We start from the raw sequence: 20,201 nt of genomic DNA, 5'->3' as shown, positions 1-20,201 counted from the left end.
ATTTTTTTTCACCTCCATCCAGGTCAAGTTAACTCATGTTTCTTGCTAGATCTCTATTTAGTATTTTAGATGTTTTTCTGCTCAAAGTGAGATGTGTAATTAGTGGTGATTATTGTCTTCCATATAACCTAACCTTTTGAATTCTGGGAGATTAGTAAAGATCCTTTTTTTATATATATATAGATTTTGGTCAAACTGTAACAGATGCTTTAGCTTTGTATGTTTTAGATACAACAGCTATTGGTTACTTTACTATCCTTGAAGATCTGTCTTCCAGGGCTCATTGACAACTCCTCTCAGCCCTTCCTTTAATAGAGTTGTGGCCTTTCTCGTGTTCTGTGTTCTGAAACTTTACTGAGCTTGAGTTAATTTTTTTATATGTGGGATGAATATATAATGTGTCCTTTTAGTTCTAGACTCAATCTCATTTAATCTCTATATATTCATTGGTCTTTGGACACTTGGAGTTTTTAGTGTACTTTCCTCCAGCATTTTTGTCTTCTTCCTTTTTAGTCTTTATTATCTTTCATATTATGTTTAGCTTTGCCTTTCTCCTTTCCAAAGGTGTATGGTTCTGCTCTTTTGCTGTACTTTTAAGATGGCAGAAGTGAAGAAGTGGTGTATGATGTGCCTCTGGGCATTTCTTAGCCCCTTAGTATTTAGCTTTTTCTGACCTTGATGAGTCACTAAAGTAAAATATATATGCAGTATTCCCTCTACTGATAATTTATTGGTAAACCTAAAGGTAGATTCATTTTTAGCAGTAATGGTATCATAACCAATTTTTCCACTAATAAAAACTATTTTTTTTTTGGTTGGGTGTGATGAGACACATCTGTAATTCTAACATTCAAGAGGCAGAGGCAGAATCAATAATTTGAAGGTGACTTGACCTACATAGCAAGATCCTGTCTCAAAGAGCCAGAGAAGCAAAAACAAACCAATCGTAGCTAAACGTAACAAAACTCAACACCAGTACAGAAGAGTGTTTGAGATGTCTTTTGCTGCATTTGTTTGTGGGGCATTTTATGGATGCTTGTTTATAATGCAGTGATCAGAACTTCTTAAACTACATGTGTCTGTGTTATGAGAGTATGATTAAATGTGATTGCAAAGTGTATTGCTGTACCTAAAACCTGTTTATTTTATATCAAATTATAACTTTTAATAGATTATTTTGTGGAAGTTTGTCTAGTGTCAGAAAATTGCATATCTCATGAATGAGCTTTCAAGTTTCATCTGTTACTTAACTTATTGACTTTTACTAAACTGTATTTGGTGTGAAACAATGAATTGTACTGTTGAATATTACCATGTGTCTTTCTGGTTTTAGGTTCTGGAAAATACTCTTAAAGTGAATCCAGTATTAGGCCCACAGATGTTTCAACCTATTCTGCCCTATGTTTTCAGAGGTGTTATTGAAGGCGAGGTAAGATTCCTTTAAGCTTCTGGAGATAACATTGTACTCCAGGTTGTAGCTTTAATTATTCTCCTTTTGCATTGGAAAAACTATCTTTTTCTCATTGATAATTGTGAAAGAAAAGGTTTATCACTGGATCATATTTAGTTGATTAAAATTTGAGGATAGTTACATAATTTGCCATTTGTTTTCTTATATAAAAAGTATAGATTTTTTTTGTATCTGTTTTAGTGTAGATGAGTGTGCATGCGTGCATGTGTGCGTGTGTGGCTTGTGAACGAGCTCTCATCTTTATGCTTGTACAGCAGACAATTTACCCAGTGAATCATCTGTCCAGTCCCTAATTTCAGCTCCTAAATAATCTATGTAACAATAAGCAGTAGTGATATAAATATTCATAAATAAATTATACATTATAAAATATATAACACACATATACTCTATAATTATTTAGAAATTTTTTTAAGAAGTCAAGAAATATTGATAGTTGATGCTGCATAGAGTAACACAAAGGAGAATGTCAGTTTATATCCCTGAAGGAGAATGTTATTTTTTATTTTGTTTATACTGTATTATTGATTTTTTTCCAGTTATACCTGTTTCTTAACACGATTTTATATGCCTGATATTTTAATTGTGCAGAGGTATCCAGTAGTGATGTCCGTCTATCTTGCTGTTATGGGTCGAGTGTTACTACAAAATGCCAGTTTCTTTTCTTCACTTCTAAATGAGATGGGCCGTGAATTTAATCAGGAGGTAAGAATCTGCATGCTTAAATTTAAAAAAAAAATTATGTAAGACTGCATACTTAAATTTTTTTGTTTAAAAGTTTCTGTTTTCATTTTACCTACCAACTACAGTTTTCTCTGCCTCCCCTCCTCCTTCTTCCACTCAGCTTTCTCCCCTCAACCAAGCCCTCATCCACTTCTCAGAAATGGTGAGATCTTCCCTGGGGAATCAACAAAGTCTGGCATATCAAGTTGAGACAGGACCAAGCCCCTCCTCCTGTATCAAGGCTGAGCAAGGTAGCCTTCCATAAGGAATGGACTCCAAAATGCCAGTTCATGCACTAGGGATAAATCCTGGTCCCACTGCTAGTGGACCCACAGACTGCCTAAGTGACAGAACTGTCATCCACATTCATAAGGCCTAGTTCAGTCCTAGTTAGGTTCCCCAGCTGTCATTCCAGAGTCAGTGAGCTTCCCCTAGCTCGGGTCAACTGTCCCTGTGGGTTTCTCCATCATGATCTTGACCCCTTTTGCTAGTATAATCCTTCCTCCCTCTCTTTAAATGAAGTCTTGGAACTCAGCCCAGTGCTTAGCTGTGGATCTCTGTATCTGCTTCCATCAGGTACTGGATGGAGGTTCTATGATGACAGGGTAGTCACCAGTCTGATTACAGAAGGCCAGTTCAGGCCCCCTCACTACTATTGCTAGGAGTCTTAGCTGGAGTCATCACCGCTAGGAGTTTCCCTAGCACGAAATTTTTCCCTAACCCCACAATGGCTCCCTCTATCAAGATAGCTCTCTCATTGCTCCCCCTCTATGTCCCTCCCCCAATTCAACCATCCCATTCCCTAATCTTCTCCTCCCCACTTCCCTTCACACCCACCTCCCAATTTACTCAGGAGATCTTATCTATTTCCCCTTCCCAGGGGCATCCATGCATGTCTCTCTTAGAGTCCCACTTGTTACCTAGCTTCTCAGGGGTATGAATTGTATCCTGGCTATCATTTTCTTTACGTCTAATATCCACTTATGAGTGAGTACATATCATGTTTATCCTTCTGGGTTTGCATTACTTCACTCAGGATGGATTTTTCTAGTTCCATTCACTTGCCCACAAATTCAAAATGTCATTATTTTTTAACCACTCAGTATTACTCCATTATGTAAATTTACCACATTTTCTTTATCCATTCCTCAGTTGAGGGGCTTCTTGGTGTTTCTGGGTTCTGGCTATTATGAATAATACTGCTATGAACATAGTTGAGCAGATGCCCTTATGGTATGTGCATCCTTTGGTTAAATGCCCTAGAGTGGTATTCCTGGGTCCTGAGGTAGATTGATTCCCAATTTTCTGAGAAACTGCCAGTCCAAACTGGCTGTACAAGTTTCCACACCGGCTAGCAGTGAAGGAGTGTTCCCCTTACTCCACATCCAGCATAAGCTCTCATCAGTGCTTTTGATCTTGGCCATTCTGACTAAATGTAGGATGGTGTCCCATAGCTGTTTTGATTTACATTTCCCTGATCGCTAAGGATGTTGAGCAATTCCTTAAGTGTCTTTTGGCCATTTGAGATTCTCGATTGAGAATTCTCTGCTTAGATCTGTCCTCCATTTTTAAATAGATTTATTTGGTATTTTGATGTCTAGTTTCTTGAGTTCTTTGTATAACTTGGATCTGGTTAAATTCAAATATATTTCAGTAAATAGTTAAGTGATTTAAGTGCAATTAAGCTATAGGTGACGGAGCTTTTTTCAGCTTTAAAACATTGAACATTGAAAGTAAAATTCTTACACTTTTATACTAAAATAACCTACCTTTTCTTTGCTTATAAAAGCACCATGTAAGAACTGTCCTGTTCTCCTTTTGCAACTTTGAAAGCAAACCCTTTTTTATACTTCAGTGATTTTGAATATTGTGGAAGCAACTGCCATTCTTTATCTGTAACTTCCTCCAGTCTCATTTTTCCTTTCCTTGTTTCCCAGTTTTACACTTTTCTTTTTTAAACTTGAGGTTTTTTTTTTAATACTTCTTATTATTTTTAATTTTGTGTGTGTATGTGTCTACGTGTGGGTATGGCACTTAAGTGCAGGTCATCAGAGAGGTCAGAGAGTCAGATCTCCATAGAGCTGAAGTGACAGGTACCTTGTGAGTCACCTGATGTGGGTGCTGGAATCAAATCTAGCTTTAAAAGTATCTTTTCTAGAACCTTCTCCCATGTTCTATGCTTTTGATTTTGCCCATGTATTCAATACTTTTGGAGCAATGTGTTTATCATCAAGAGAAGTGAAGTACCAAAAGCCAATACTTCCTATAATTTTGTGCCTTCTGCCCCTTGATTGTTCATCCTAATTTTGGGCCTGCTTATATATCAAGACTCTGAGCCTGTGTGCCAGGTGCAATCTTTACTTTTTATAAAGGCCATAAAGTAAGAATAGGTTGTACGGTTTTTCAATTCAAAAAATAAATACAATTGTAATATATACTGATATGAAAAATTAAGGCTTTTTTTTGGTATGAGGACAAATGGCCATATCACTTGTTTGCATATTGTTATGGGTGACATGGGGGAATGGAGTAGTTGTGACTGGGGCTATAGTGCCCCACAAAGCTGAAATGTATGGTACTTGACCCTTTACTAGAAAAAGTTGCTGACTCCTCATATCCAAATTGCTTATTGAGTAAGCTCCCTGCTGTGCAGTTTACTATTAAAAGTTGGTGTTTTTTAAATATTTTATAGTAAATGGAATGTGTTTTAAATAAAATTACATTGAAATATTTGGCTTTGCTGATTCAATTTTTACTAAATTGGGTCTGTCAAGGTAGCCTCCATTTTTATCAGTTACTTTATCTTTTCATTATTTGTTTTTGAAATAATGTCTTGCTGTGTGGACGACTGACTCATTTGTAGACTAGCTCAAATGCACAGCTCTACTGCCTCAACTCTCAAGTGCGAGATTATGGGCGTGAGCCACTACACTTGGCCAAAGCTAAGACTTTATAGTTACTTTTACAATAGTGTGATTTGCTCTTTAAATTTTGCTTACCATATATTCCTGTAAACATCTTTACAGCATGTGGACCATTTGTTTCCAAATTAGATATGAAGACATGATAGTATAGACCAGACTGTCTTTATCCAGTGTCATAGTAATAGTTTTACAATGCCTCTAGACCCAAAGCATTCCAACTGTTCTAGTTAGGAAGTAATTAGGTTTAAACAACATCATAGGAATTCATGTCCTAATACTTTAGTAACTATTAAAATTAATATACAAGGCCTAGAGAGATGGCTCAGTGGTTAAGAGTGCATACTGTTCTTGCTGAGGACCCAAATTCAGTTTCTATCACCCACACTAGTGGCTCACAGCTTTCTGTAACTCCAACTCTGGGGAATCCAGAACCCTTTCCTGGCTTCCCCCAGCTCTTGCATACATGTACACAAACCCCCACACAGACACATGCATGCACACATAAGTTAAAAATCTTTTAAAAATACATAGAAATCCAATGTCGTTTTAAATCCCACTTTTAAGTGTTAAAATTACTAACAAATGAAAGTAATGTTTGCCTGTTAGACAAGTCTCAAATTTTTAAATGATAATATTGTATGAGATATATACACCTTAGTTTCCTGTTCCACCTGACTCTGGGTTGTACTTTAAGCATAGGCATTAAGAAGAGGATTGCAATGCTAGAACTAGGGACTGAGCTGAGCTGAGTTCTTGAAGCACCTTGTGAAATGTTGTTGTTTCAATAATTTTTAATATTCCTTGAGTTCAAACATAGCATAAGTGCAAAACATAATATAGGGAACTCAAATGTAAAAAGATTTAAACTATTAACTGCTTGCCTGTTAGAAAGTGTGACTTAACTAGGAAAAATGTAGCAATCTTAAAGTAGAAAAGAATGGAATGTAAGGTTGATTTTATGTGACTGGATTTTTTAAGGTAGAGGTTTGGCATTAAATATTTATTTCTCTAAAGATTATAGAACTAGAAAAGTATTGATAAATAAACCCGATAAAATAGATCATTTAATGTACATGATCAGTTTTCTTGATCTTTACTGGAGAGAGAGGGGTGTCCATCAATGGGCAGCTCACTGTGAATGTTAACTCTACAAGATCGTTTTTCAGCCAGGAGCATCTTTGCCTTGCTTAGTCAGCACCCTGACCCAGTCATCCCTGCCATTCTGTTCTGTGTGTTTAGTGTACCTTTAGTGTTTTTCTAGCTGTTTCAGGGAATCATTTACTTCTTTTTCTTTGAGATTCAGCCTGTTAGGATTGCAGCTAGTCTGGTTCTTTGAGAGGAGGTATAGCAAATCAGAATGGCAAATTACAGAACACTGAACAGTAATCATTCAACTGAAAAAAAAAATCAACTGTCATTTAAATACAAACGTGTCCTTTTTCCAGTGTACCAGGAAAAAGGTCTTGATTGATTTATTAAATAATGTTACTCAAATCACTCATTGGCTACATAGAGGTTTTAAATACATTTATTTGTCTCTCATGATCAGCTGGAGTCAATTTTAGTTTTTTTTTTTTAATTCTCCAGTCCAAAGCTTGTCTCAAATTCCATCAGTTTTGTGTTTGTGTAATTGAACTTTAACCATGTCTTGGGTTTTAGATGTTAGCACTTACTCATGTGTAAGTAACATTTCAAATATTGAGATGCTTTCTTTCTTCCAGATGGACCAGCTTTTAGGAAATGTGATTGAAATGTGGGTTGATCGATTGGACAACATCACCCAGCCTGAAAGGAAGAAGCTTTCAGCCTTGGCTTTGCTCTCTCTTTTGCCTTCTGATAACAGGTAAAGAATGGCAGATCCGTTCTCCTTTCCTTTCCTTTTCTTTCTTTCTTACACACACACACACACACACACACACACGCGCACATATATGCACATATAATATATTTATGTTTATGATCATTTTGCCTGCATATGTGTCTGTGTATCATGTGTGTGATACTCTTGGAGGCCAGAAGAGGGTGTGGGTTCTAGGAATTCAGGTCCTCTGGAGAGCAGTCTGTGCTGTTAAACACTGAGCCATCTTTCCAACCTAAAGCTGGTTTCTTTTAAAGCATAGTTTGGTGTGGTGTTTTATACCTATAATTCCAGCACTCTGGAGGCTAAGGCAGCCAGGGCTGTAGTAAGAAATACCGTAAAGGGAAAAGAAGAGTAAATAATAAAATAATTATTCAAATGTCTTTGAGTGTCCAAGATGCATGCTTCCTGAGTCCAAAGTTGAGAGTTAAGCACAGATGGTGAGTTCTCAGGGGTTTTTTTGTTTGTTTATTTATGTTTTGTTTTTGTTTTTTGGCCATCTTCACTGTTGAAGCAACTCTACAAGGAAACCCCCACTCCCATTTTTAGTTTGAATTTTTAAAGACATAAAAGCTGTAGACTTGATAGTGTATGAGAAAGATGATTTTAATATCCTAGATCTTTATAGTTTAGGGAATTTCTAAAGAATCATTACCTAATTGTAACATGAAGGGGCCTGCTTGTTGGGGTATCTGTCCTGCCCAGTACCCCACAACCGGCAAGCCTCAAAGAAAATCACACGGAGTCTACTTTAGGTTATAAACTGATTGGCCCATTAGGTCAGGCTACTTATTAGCTCTTATAACTTACGTTACCCCATTATCCTTATCTACGTTAGCCATATGGCTTGGTACCTTTTTCAGCTGTCAGCTCACATGTTGCTTCTTTGGTGGTCTGTGTAGGAATGGTGGAGGGAGCTTCCTGCTTCCCAGAATTCTCCTGTTCTCATTGTATCACCTCTACTTCCTGTCTGGTTTTCCCGCCTATACTTCCTGCCTGGCCAATCAGCATTTATTTAAAATATGATTGACAGATTACAGACAATTCTCCCGCACCACCTAATAATAAATTAATGACATGAGCCCACTGTTTTTGTTTTTTTGCAGTTGTTCAGTACAATTTCCTGTGTCCTTTCTGTTTTAACAGTTTCTTAGCTAAAATAATTTTCAAATTCTGAATGTTTTAATTTCTCTGCCTTTTAAAAAGTCTTTATTATTTACACATAGAGAATAATATTACCCTCAGCCTATTTTTTAATGAAAATAATATCTGGGCTTATTTACATATACCTTCTTTTAATGCTTTCAAAATAAATTTCTTTAAAAGGCGTAGGATGAACTAAAACTATAACTTGTAGAAATAAATGATAGACACTTTTTGTTGTTTGCTTTCTAAATTGGTGATCCATTTTCTAACTTCAGAAACATTTAATTCATTTAATTCATACGTTTTTAAGAGTTTCACAGAGACATGTTCTTTGAGATGATGATCTGAATTTTGGGGCTGGAGAGTTGGCTCAGAAGTTAAGAGTACTGGTTGCTTTTCCAGAGGTCATAAGTTCAATTCCCAACAATCACATGGTGGCTCACAGCCATTCATAATGAGACCTGGTGCCTTCTTCTGGCCTGCAGACATACATGCAGGCAGAACACTGTATACATAATAAATAAATCTTTTTAAAAAAAAGAATTTGAATTTCAACTAGGCAGTGGTGGTGCAATCACCACCACTTAATCCCAGCACTCGGGAGGAGGCAGAGGCAGGCGGATCTCTGTGGGTTTGAGGCCAGCCTGGTCTACAAGAGCTAGTGTTTTGAGGACAGGCTCAAAAACTACTGACAAACCCTGCCTAAAATAAAAAAAAAAATACTTAATGTAAGGTAGTTGAGTGATATTAACTGGGATTAGTAAAGCCACGTTAAAGTGTCTTGCTTTCTTAGAGAATGCTTTGTAATCAGATTTTCTGAAAATCAGATTTACTCTGCTTTGATTGGGCATACTTTTAACTATACTTTTTGCAAAAATAGTGTATGCAGTGTTTTATTTTGAATTTAGGAATTTTCCAAGTCATTATATACTTTTATAAACTCCTTAAAGCTTTTGTTATTTTTTTTTTCTTTTTTCCCTTCGTATATTTGTTTGTTTGAAGGCAATGTCTGACTGTGTTGCACTGGCTGGCCTCAAACTCAGTATGTGGACCAGGCTGCCATTGACCCTCCACTTCCTCTTCTTGACTCCTGCAAATCCAAGTGTATGACACCACCCCTGGATGTTTGAGTGATTTTTTAATACATTAGACTATTGTTTTCTTTTTAAATCATTGCTGCCTTTTAGTCCATGATTGTCCTATCAGCAACTGCAGCTCCATGGTAACCACAGCCTGAGAGAATTCTGTTCTTTCAGGCACTGAATCTTTCAAAGCTACAAAAGGAACTTATGTAAATCTCTGTCCCTCTAAAGAACTCAAGATTCAAATGTTGAGGTGAAATTCTCCTCGGAGAGGCCAAAGAGCAAGTAGCTCACCTAGCTCACCTTCTCTCCCTATGCATGCTCCAGAGGCCCCTGTGCTTTTCCTCGTCCCTCCTTAACAATCTTTCTCCACCTGGCTCCTCCCTGTCACTTTCTGCCAAATAGTTGCTGACTCAGCCTTCTGACTGCAGGTGAATTGTATTTAATTGAACACATCTTTCCATCATTAAACAAATGTTCCAGAGCATAAATAAAAGTAATACATCTCAAAATATAATATTCTACAGCATTAGACTAGTATTTTAAGTTAAAGAAGTAGGTTCCAAAGAGCAATATTTTGTTGTATAATTAAGAAAATGGCAATAAGGATAAGTGCTTTATAAAAAGAAGCAGGGTCTGATTGGCTCACAGGGTAGGAGGCTAGATGTTCAAAATCTTGTAGACTCTCCTCTTTCTGTCTCCTGCCTTATGACTTAAGATTTGACTGACCTCGTTGTTCCTAAGTGAATAATTGGCCTAGTAGACTTAAATTTTCATCTTTAAAAAATGCATTTATTTTTGTTTTAGATTTTACTATGACTGTAAGGCCATTTTCATGCAAGTATATAATGTACTTGAAGATATTCCCCCATTTTCATCTTTTGAAGTAAAACGAGTTTTTTGTAGTATTTTATTCGTAAATCCTTAAGTGTATGAGAAATATTCTGAGGCAACATTCACTTGCCTGCTCCCCCCCCCCCTTTCTTCTTTCTGTCCTTGGGACTGAAATCCTGGCCCTCAAACATGCTGGATAAAGTGTTTTACACTGACCTAAGCATCCAGCTCCTTCAGCTTGTTCTTTATAGCAGCTTAATGTCATGGGAACTAATTGGTGTCTCCAAAAAACTACAGTCACACCTTCCAAGGATAGTGTTCCCTGTGGTCTCATCACCTTCCCCTAGATGCCACTTGTAAGAAATTCTGCCACCTGCCTCTAGACATCATTCTATGGAGACCTTTCCACTCTTGGTAGTGGAAGCATGTTTTAAGAGGTTCTGCTGAGATATTCCTTCCTTGAGCTTACTTGATACAAAGACTTCTGACTTATGGCTGATTGATTGTTGTGAACTGATTGACTCTTTTGAATGCCATGAAAATCATTTGTAAGCATATATATTTTGGTGCATCCTTCCTATATATAATTGTGTTAAGCAGTTTATGGTAAGGAGCTAGTGGAAATTTCTTGTTTACTTTAATGTTACCGTTTATACTGCTATATTTGGGTTCAGAATGAAAAATACATACTTTTAATGCTCATTTTTTAAAATAAATATTCTACCAAAAGAAACTCGTTTAAATTATTGAGTGCATAGTATTATTCCTGCATCACCAAACTTTCTGCTGCATGGCAATGTCATTTTCAGAGGGACATTGAAATACTCCGTGCCTGTGCAAGCAAGCAGTAATGTTGGATTTGGTATTTATAAAGGCACTATGTATTCTATTGGGTTTTTAATAAATTAATTTTTTGGCCCAGTGTGTGTGTGCCATGGCAGGTGTGTAGATGTGAGAGGTCAGCTTGGAAATTGGTTTCTCTTCTTCAACCATATGGATCGTTTGAACTAAATATCAACTTTGGTGGCAGATGCCTCTACCGGCTCTGCCATCTTCCTGCCCCTAGTTTGTTGGTTTTTTGGTCTAACTGAATTTCATTCAGTTTGTGCAGACACCGATAGAGTTGTTTTTTTTTTCAGTGGACATTTTGCTTAAAGTTTTAACTTAGGGATTATATTTGTAAGGAATGTTCTTCAAAGGGCATGTTGCTATTTGGAAGAAAAATTAAAAGTTATATTACTGTACTAATTTAAGAACACATTTCTTTTGGTAGAATTCAATAATTTTATGTAATTTCATGAAGGTTATTTGTAGTTACTGAAAGCGAACTGACTAAACACGTGGCACTCTTCACCCCTAAAATTCATAGTTAAGGCAGCGCAGAGAAACCACTGAAGTGGACAGGTAACATAGGAGAGGGAAACAAATGTGTTCTGATCTTGTGTTTCTCCTCTTTCTTTATTCTGAATTTAATAGACATGTCCCTTAATTCTTTCCTACTTTATGTGTGTGATGATTTAATTGAAAATAGTGTGTATAGTGCTCCCTGCTACTTTGTATTTTACTGATAATTCTAAAAAAAAATTGGTTAAAAGCCAGAAATCAATGACTAAATAATATATAAAAATTTTATTCAACTCTATGAGTCTATTTTACTTATTGTTTGTGTGTTTTATATAGCATATATATTAAGGTCACAAGACAGTTTTGAGAGTTGGTTCTCTCTTTTCACTTTGTTAAGTCGGAGTCTTTTTTTTTTTCTCTGCCATACTGTATACTCCAGGTTAGCTGGCTTGAAAGATTCTAGACGATTCTCTAGTTTTCATCCCTCATCTCTCTATGGAAGTACTGAGATTAGGGATGGATACACTGTGCCTGGCTTTTTTTTTTTACATGGATTCCAGAAACCAACTCAGGTTATGAGGCTAGTATGCCAAGCACTTTTATTTGCTGAGTTTTCTGACTGACCCCTAAATCTTCATTTAAATAAAAATTTTATTAGATTCAGATTCCATTTTAAAACTAAAGTATTTAGATGAATTCAGACATTTATGTAGAGTGAAAAGTAATTCAGAAGGCTTTTTTTACTCTTCCCAACTTTATGTGTGCATACCTGTTTGGATACTTGTGTACATGTATGTGGTTGCATGTACACATGTGTATGTGTGGTTATGAAAACCAGAGTTCAGCTTTGGGCATCTTTCTCAGTCTCTCTCCACTCCCCCCCCCCCGCCCCCAGCAGGGTCTCTCATTAGTGCTGTAGATGACTCATTCAGGAGGACAAGAGGCCAGCAAGCCTCAGGGATTACCGCCTGTCCCTGCTTTACTAATTCCAGGGTTGTAGGTAATGCGGCCACACTCAGCTTTTCTACATGTGTGCTAGTGCTCCCAACTCAGGTCATAATGCTTGCATAGTGAGCATTTTACCTACTCTTCTCCCAGTCTCTTCTCCCTAGCTCTTTATGCAAAGATAAATTTCTGTTAATAATTTGGTAAGGAACTTTATATTATCCCTCAATCCAGGGCTTATGCCTTAATATCTTTAGGTACTAATTGATAGTAATCAGTATTTTTGTACATACTTTTTTTCAGAAATCTCAGCAGATAATGTATTAATACTTTGTATTCTTCTAAATTATTGGTTGATTTTATGTACTGTTTTTAAATGAGTAAGTCTTTAATAAGTGTTTGAAAATAAAAATGTTAATGCATTTAAACATTCTTGATGTGGTGGCGCATGCCTTTAATCCCAGGCTCTGGGGGCAGGGGCAGGCAACTCTGTGAGTTTAAGGCAAGCCTGGTCTACATAGAGAGTTTCAGGCTGGCCAGGGCTACATAATGAGACCCTGTCGAAAAACAAAGAAAAAGACAAACAAATTCTTAAAAATCATATTATTTTATATACTTTTATTAATGTAGTAATTTGTGTTGTTGTCAGTAATGTGCTTGCTTGCCTTGCAAGTGTGAGACCCTGAGTTCAGATCCCAAACACCCATCCTAAAATTCCAGGTATGGTGGTGCGGCCTGTACGCCTGTCTCTGAGAAGTGGAGTTTATCTCAGGAGCTCAGTGAGCCCCAGGTTCAGTATGAGAACCTGGCTTAACAAGTAGGTTGGAGAGTAATAGAGGAGGGCGCTGATGTCAATTTCTGGCCTTCCTACACACACGCAGTGTATGCATGCACACGCAAACACACACAACGTGTTGTTGATAACTAAAGACTTCTTATTTATATTTTGAATACCTCGAGTTTTCAAGCATCTGTCTTTAAAAACCTCTTTCAAGTTGTAGGAGCTATTTAGGCATATATATATTAGGAAAACTGAATGCATTCTGGAAAAAAAAATAGGTCCCTGAGATTTCCTTTTAACAATACTTTTGAAGCACAGATAAACTTACTTCCTGTCTCTCAGTTTCCTGTATCCATGGCAACCCCGTTTTACACATGACTGTAGAGGAACCAGTGTGAAGAGTGGCGTTTCCTGAGCAAGCTGTGACTTTAAAATTCAAAAGAGGTGGTGTATTGGAGGTCAGCAGTCGCCCAGAAAGAAACTGAGTTAAAGAACGGTGTTCTTCAAAGTTAAAACAAAAGAAAAGTCTGCTTAAGAAAGACAAGTGGTGATATGATTTTCTTTTTCTTGGTAAGATTATTTAAGTACAGACTTGTAGCTGAAATGAATTTTGTGGAATATTACAGCTTGATTTTTCTACAGTGTTCATATTTTCCTAAGTTGGTCTTTGCTGTTAGGTTTTATGTAGATTACGGGGCATGTATTCCACACCTCTGTCTCAGATCATCTATTGTTGTTGCTGATTGTAATAGTTTATTATCACAAGAAATTTTCAGTTTATGGAGTTTGAATTATCTTTGCTAAAGAGTAGTTTTCATTGCAGTGCTTGCATTCTATTCCAAACGTTCTTTGTAGAATATTTTCATGCATAGTCTGAGTTAACATGTGTTCTTAGCTAACCCTAGTTTAAATAGATTACTGAAGTTTGAGTATTTTGATACTTTAGTTTTAAAACCTTGATAATTCAAAGTTTTGTCTTTGGAGTTAATTCTGATCTGGAAAAAGGTACTAAGTTTGCTTACATATGTATTATCATTTTCTCTGCTTTGCCTACATTTCTTTCTGGTTGTTACCTGCTTTTTTGTATTGTTATTGTATAAAGGAATACTAGGGTGTATGTTTCCTTACCAGCTCTTCTTTTGAGAGAGAGAGAGAGAGAGAGAGAGAGAGAGAGAGAGAGTAACACAGGCCTTTCATACTCCTTAGAACTTTCTTGAAAGTACAGTTTTTCTGTAACTAATTGGGAATAATGTCTCATGTAAGTGAAAGTGAAGTAATGGTATTTAATTCTTTTGTAACATTGTATTTGGATAACTCTAATATTTTACATGAATATCTAAAAGGCTTTGTTAGGTCATTTATATGTTCTGTCTCTAAACAGTTTTATAAAATGCTTAGAGCCTGAAATTTTAAGGGGCTGTCAGATCCTCATTGATTTGTATTTGCAGCTTAATTGTGTGTTTTTTTGTTTCAAGAAGATTGCTTAATGATCTGGTTTGTCTCAGTATCTACGTCTATACAGGTCTTGCTTCACTGTGCTCAGCAGTGGTACAGTGTTTCCCAGTTCTTGAGTCATTGAACAATTAAGACTGTAGATCTCAGAGTTTCAGTATCTTGTATTCCTTGATTATTTTATCTAGAAAGTAATAATTTAGAAAAAGTGCCATTAAATGTACTTACAAATCTTGAGACTGTCTTTATCTTGCTGACCTTTTGAAACATGATAGCCCTTTGCATTTAAAAGAGTTATCCATGTAAAGTATCCCCCCAAAGCACATAAGGATTATAATGTTAATAAGGGATGGATTTAGTAAAATTAGTAGTCTTAAACATTCGATCTTAACTGGTAACTATTTAGAAATTTTGGACATGATGCATTTAGCTTGTTAAGGAAATTATTTTAAGTTAGAAACAATAATTGAAACATTGATAATGATACATTTAAAATATGGGAGCACCTTTGAAGATCCTTAATCTGTCATTTAATAATCTTACAGAATTACATCCAAGGGTCCCTAAGCCATTATCTTCATTGATTCATCTTCAGGGAAATTCCAATTTTGTGAACGCAAACTTTGGGGTCTTCGAGACTGGCTAGCCTCTTCAGCCATTGCTGTAAACATCTGTTGTCAGAATCCCCTATCTATGTGGGGCACAGCATTATGTTATATTAAATGGACCGACATTACAAATTGCACTTTACCTTCGACAAATATATCCAGAGCTTGGGCTGTAAAATCTCTTCATATTCATCACGAGACCACTGCACTAATGATGGCCTGGCATAAAGTAACTACACGTGGAAATCATTTGGAAACCACTGTGACTGAGAGCATTGCCGTCTGGGAGCGGATTCGTGCTTCATCTGCCAGTAGGGTTTTTCAAGAGAATACGTTTGGTAATGCATTAGAGACGACCACAGTTTTACCTGTGCAAATACAGCTTACTCCTGTTAACTTGAACTTGGAAAAAACCAGTGCTCTACCAACTGATGCCTCTTCTGTGTCAGGAAAAACATCTCTAATTTGTACCCAAGAAGTTGAGAAGTTGAATGAGGCGTTTGACATTTTGCTAGCTTTTTTCATCTTAGCTTGTGTTTTAATCTTTTTTTTGATCTACAAAGCTATTCAGTTTAAACAAAAGTTAAAGGCTCTAGAAAACTCAGTGGAAAATAGACTTGAGTATTACAGCATTTATCAGTCAGCAAGGTATAATGTACCTACCTCAATTTGTAATACCTCCCCAAATTCTTTGGAAAGTCCTGGCTTGCAGCAGATTGAACTTAAACAAATTGTTTCTGATCATGAGGCACAGGTCATTCTCTTTGAACATTCTGCTTTATGACTCAACTAAATATTGACTGTAAAAAGCCCTGTAGTGCCATGTAGACATAAAGTTCAACCCTTCTTATAGATTTATATACTTTACTTGGAAACATAATAAATTATGTTATATTAGAATTATTAAAATGCTTATTGGTAATTTGAATAAAGTGTATTTATTCTGTATATATTTTCTTTGATATTGTAACAGCAGCCAACTTTCTGGGTACTGAACATCATGTTAAATGCATCATATGTCACAAATAATGTTTATTTCTTAAGTCTTATAAGATTGTACTGTCTTATTTAAATTATACAAGAGGAAAAATAGAAAGAGAGTTCAAGTAATTTTCCAAAATTCTCATGTCTTATGACATGTTGTAAGTCTTTTTGACTTGAGCTGAAGTTTTTAATTTTATGCTTTATTGCTGCCTAGACACTAGAAGTGTAATTTTGAACAATTTGATATGATTCCTATTCTTAGTAAAACTTGAATCTAGAGAAGATGCATGATTGCTATGCACTATGCTAAGTGCTGTTCTCGATAGCACTTCTGTGTGTATGTGATGACGAAGCATAACTTTATGAAAAAGAAAGGAGAGAAGCTAAAACTATCGTTCTGGGCACAGTAGCACACACCTCTCGATGCTCAAGCAGCAGAAGCAGGCAGCTTTCTGTGAATTTTAGGCTGGCCAGGGTTGCATGGTCAGGGTCATGTGTCAGAACCAAAACTGAAAAACGCCAACAACAAAAATCCTTTTATCATGACACATAGAGATTAACCCAGTGAAGAAAGTGGTCAGAGAGGTTACCATGTCAGAAAGATGAATGAGCAAGAAAGAATACTGTTTTCCATGACCAAAAGTCAGTACACTGAGAGTTGCTTAGGTAGTAAGAGATTTGCAGTAGAAGAGAGAGATTGATGGATTAAAGCTATTATAATTTCATGCTTTATTCTGAGGACCACCAGGAGCCCTTGAGGAATTTAAGTGGTGGAGAGATACTATGGGATTAAACCTGTTGTAGAAAAAGTTGACTCTTTATGGAGGGAACAGAATTAACTGGTAAGAAGTAGACCATTAACCCAGGTGGAGATGCTGGAGGCCTGTGCCAATGTAGTGGTGGGTAGGATGGATCAGTAACTATTCTGGAAGTCAAAGGACCTGCTTTGGTGATTGATTGAGGTGTGGCAGGTAAAGGAGAAATAAGAAAAAATGTTCTGCTTTGCCATAGACAATTCTGCGCTACGGTCTGGAAGCTGAGGAATAAGGGGGAGGTCAGTGGGTCAAGATGATTCAGTTTTGAATTGATAGAATTTGAGATTCATGTATATTTGATGTCCATGTTTAAATACCTGGCAAGTCAATGTTCAGGATAAGGTTTGTCTAGTAAATCCATTTCATAGTTTGCCAGATAACACATTCAAAGTAAACGTTTGCTACCAAAATTACAAACACTTAGGCCATAATTTTGCAAAACAAGTAAGCAAGGAAGATTAGGACTTTAGCTTTTAGACTCTTTAATATAGACATTTATTAATAAATCAAGTAATGCAGTGCTTTTCTATATTAGTATACATTTGTAGTTTTGTACCACTCTGTATAATATTAAAAAAATAGTAACCGTTTGTGACAGTTAAGTCACAGGTAGGTGATCAAATATGTGTGTCCTTCCTCTTGATCCAAGTTTTATATTTTTTAAAATTAATTTATTAAAAATGAATATTAGCCATGTGGTAGTCTAAAGCATTCTGAATGTTTAACCAAGTAATAATTTTAACTTCTTTTATACCATGGGAATGCTTATAAGAAGGTTCTATATTGTGCAGCGCCTTTCTCTGTGTTCTCAGTCTCAGACCCGTCTAGGTATCTGCTTATCCCTGCCCCGTTTCTACCACTCTCTCTCAGATCGAGTGGGTGTGGAACAGGCTTGTTAGTTTTCAAGTTTCAAGTTTTGTTTTGAGACAGGGTCTTACTGTGTAGACCAGGCTGGCAAAGTGTTGAGATTAAAGATGTGTGCCAACATGCCTGTCTAGTTTTCAGTTTTAACAAGTTTGCTGATAACTGCTGGCTCTCCTGGACCAACCATATGTAGACCAGGCTGACCTGGAATACAAAGATGTGCTTGCCTCTGCTTCCAAAATGCTGGAATCAACGGCTTTCTCCACTCTGCCTGTCTTCCATATAAATATTTTTAAATAATTTAAAAATAGAGGCCAGAAAGATGACTCGGTGATCAAGAACACTTGTTCCTCTTGTAGAGGGACCTGAGTGTGGTTCCTAGCACCTCAGTGGTGGCTCACAGACATTTATAACACCAGTTTCAGGGGATCAACATTCTCTTCTATTTTCTGAGGGTACCAAGTATGCCCACGGTACACATGTATAGACACAGACAAAACACTCATTCACATAAAGGCTTTAAAAATAATTTCTTAGAGAAATAGTTTTTCCTCTTATTTCAAATTATAATTTTATCTGTTTCTTGCAAAATCTTTTAAATATCAAGGCTACTAGTTTTTGCTTAAATTTTTTTTTTGAGAATTTGGTGCAATGTATTTCAATGTATTTTGATCATATTTACCATTCTATCTCACCAACTGTGTCTTTTCTTTTTTTTTTTTTTGCCATCAAGCCTCATTTGTGTAATTGGTTTTGTGAACTTTGCTGCTATCTAGTGTTTTATTGGCAGGTAGCTTCTTACCAATTGTTATCAGTGCCCTCATCATTAATAGTCAGAGTTGCCTTTTAATTACGGAACACTAACTGAACCTGGTGTTAATCACAGCATTGGGAAGGAAAAAGCAGGTAGTCTGCATCGTGAGTTTCAGAGCAGCAAGAACTACGTACATAATGAGACCCGATCTAAGTGTGTGTGCGTATGTGTGTGTGCGTGTGTAACACTTTTCTAGAGCACATTATCCTCATTTTGGCTGAACTGTATGACATATGGGACTTCTTCAGGCTTTAATCCTGAATACAAGTACCTTTTCATACAACTTTAACAATGTTCCTACAGATGCCTTTTTATTATTTTATGTGTATGGGTGTTTTGTCTGTGTACCACTGTATTGCAGCGCCTGCTGGATCCCCTCCAACTGGAGTTTTATAGACTGCAGTGAGCTCCCCTGTGGCTGGCTTCTGGAAGAACAGTCAGGGCTTTTCAGTGCCAAACCATTTCTCCAGCGCTGACAATTGACTTTTTAAATTTGTTCTAGGGTATATCTTTTGATTGCCTTGTAATTACTTATAATATAGTTTTGATTTAAACAATTTTCAGCATTAACAATGGTGAGATCTTAGCCTGGTCCCATGAATACCAATCTCTGTTAAGTTTCTTTATATTTCCTCTTTTAAGGAAACCAAGGTTGGAGATGGAACTCAGTTAGTAGACTACTTACCTAGCATGCGTGAAACCCTAGGTTTGATTTTCAGTACCACAAAAATCAGGTATGGTGTAGGTAGGGGAGGCAGGAAGATCACAAGTTTGAGGTCTCTCCCTTTTATACTGAGCGAGTTTGGTACCAGCTTGGGTTATGTGTGACTTGTATTATACATTGGTCGTTTCATTTTCATGCATATCCTTAGTATGTCCTACATAAATTTAGTATATCCTTGCTGGGCATTGTTTTCTTTTCATGTATAATCTTTCTCTTGCAGAATCTCAAAGGATAGGAAATTCTGTTAGAAGGCTAAGATTCAGCATGTGGTGGTTTGAATGAGAATGACACACATAACTCATATATTTGAATGCTTGGCCCCCAGTTAGTAGACCTGTTTGGGAAGGCTTAGGAGGTGTGGTCTTGTTGGAGGAGGTGTGTGATGTAAAGACTGTGAGGCTGCAGATGACTCAGAGCTTTTCCCAGTTAGTGCTCTGCCTCCTCCTTGCAGTTCTAGATCTGTGTTCACAGCTGCTCCTGCCTCCGTGCCTTTCTTCCACCATTATGTACCATAATGCTCTGGTACTCTAAGCCCAATTAAAATGCTTCTTTTATAAGTTGCCACTGTCGTAGTTTTTTATCTCAGTGTGGTAGCTTGAAAGACAGTGGCCTCTAAGAGAAGTGGCACTACCGGGATATTTGACCTTGTTGGAGTGGGTGTGGTCTTGTTGGAGGAAGTGTGTTGCACTGTGGAGGTAGACTTTGAGGTCTCTCATATGTTCAAGCCATGCCCAGCAAGCCAGACCACTTCCTGTTGACTGTGATTCAAGATGTAAGAACTCTTGGCTACCTCTCCAGCACCATGTCTATCTGTATGCCACCACCCAAATTA

At 36.8% G+C, this 20,201-nt stretch overlaps 2 protein-coding genes across 8 annotated transcripts in view; both read left to right on the top strand.

Annotated features, from left to right (window-relative positions):
• The window catches only part of Ipo11 (importin 11), a 172,799-nt gene that overhangs the window by 106,425 nt on the left and 46,173 nt on the right, over nucleotides 1–20,201 (top strand). For 6 of the 7 annotated variants that reach the window (XM_085676742.2, XM_087896878.1, XM_048442968.3 and 3 more), the window contains 3 exons: nucleotides 1,334–1,429; nucleotides 2,063–2,176; nucleotides 6,840–6,961. In XM_085676742.2, coding sequence (XP_085532868.2) covers nucleotides 1,334–1,429; nucleotides 2,063–2,176; nucleotides 6,840–6,961 — 332 coding nt within the window. Of the gene's footprint in view, nucleotides 1–1,333; nucleotides 1,430–2,062; nucleotides 2,177–6,839; nucleotides 6,962–13,450; nucleotides 13,557–20,201 lie in introns of those variants that run through there. The other variant, XM_087896881.1, reaches the window with a different exon arrangement.
• On the top strand, nucleotides 15,254–16,090 carry Lrrc70 (leucine rich repeat containing 70). The gene has a single exon (XM_085676746.2). It carries the CDS (start codon nucleotides 15,254–15,256, stop codon nucleotides 15,950–15,952), a length of 699 nt encoding a protein of 232 aa, XP_085532872.2. The 3' UTR covers nucleotides 15,953–16,090.

Source organism: Myodes glareolus, chromosome 15 (genome assembly GCF_982192425.1).
Source record: "Myodes glareolus chromosome 15, mMyoGla1.1, whole genome shotgun sequence".
Classification (NCBI taxonomy): Eukaryota; Metazoa; Chordata; class Mammalia; order Rodentia; family Cricetidae; genus Myodes; species Myodes glareolus.
Note: the sequence above shows the minus strand (reverse complement) of the source record. Positions and strands in the feature narration are given on the sequence as shown.

Coding starts and splice junctions, on each gene's coding strand:
- Lrrc70 (XM_085676746.2), top strand. CDS start 15,254: ATGTGGGGCACAGCATTATGTTATATTAAATGGACCGACATTACAAAT.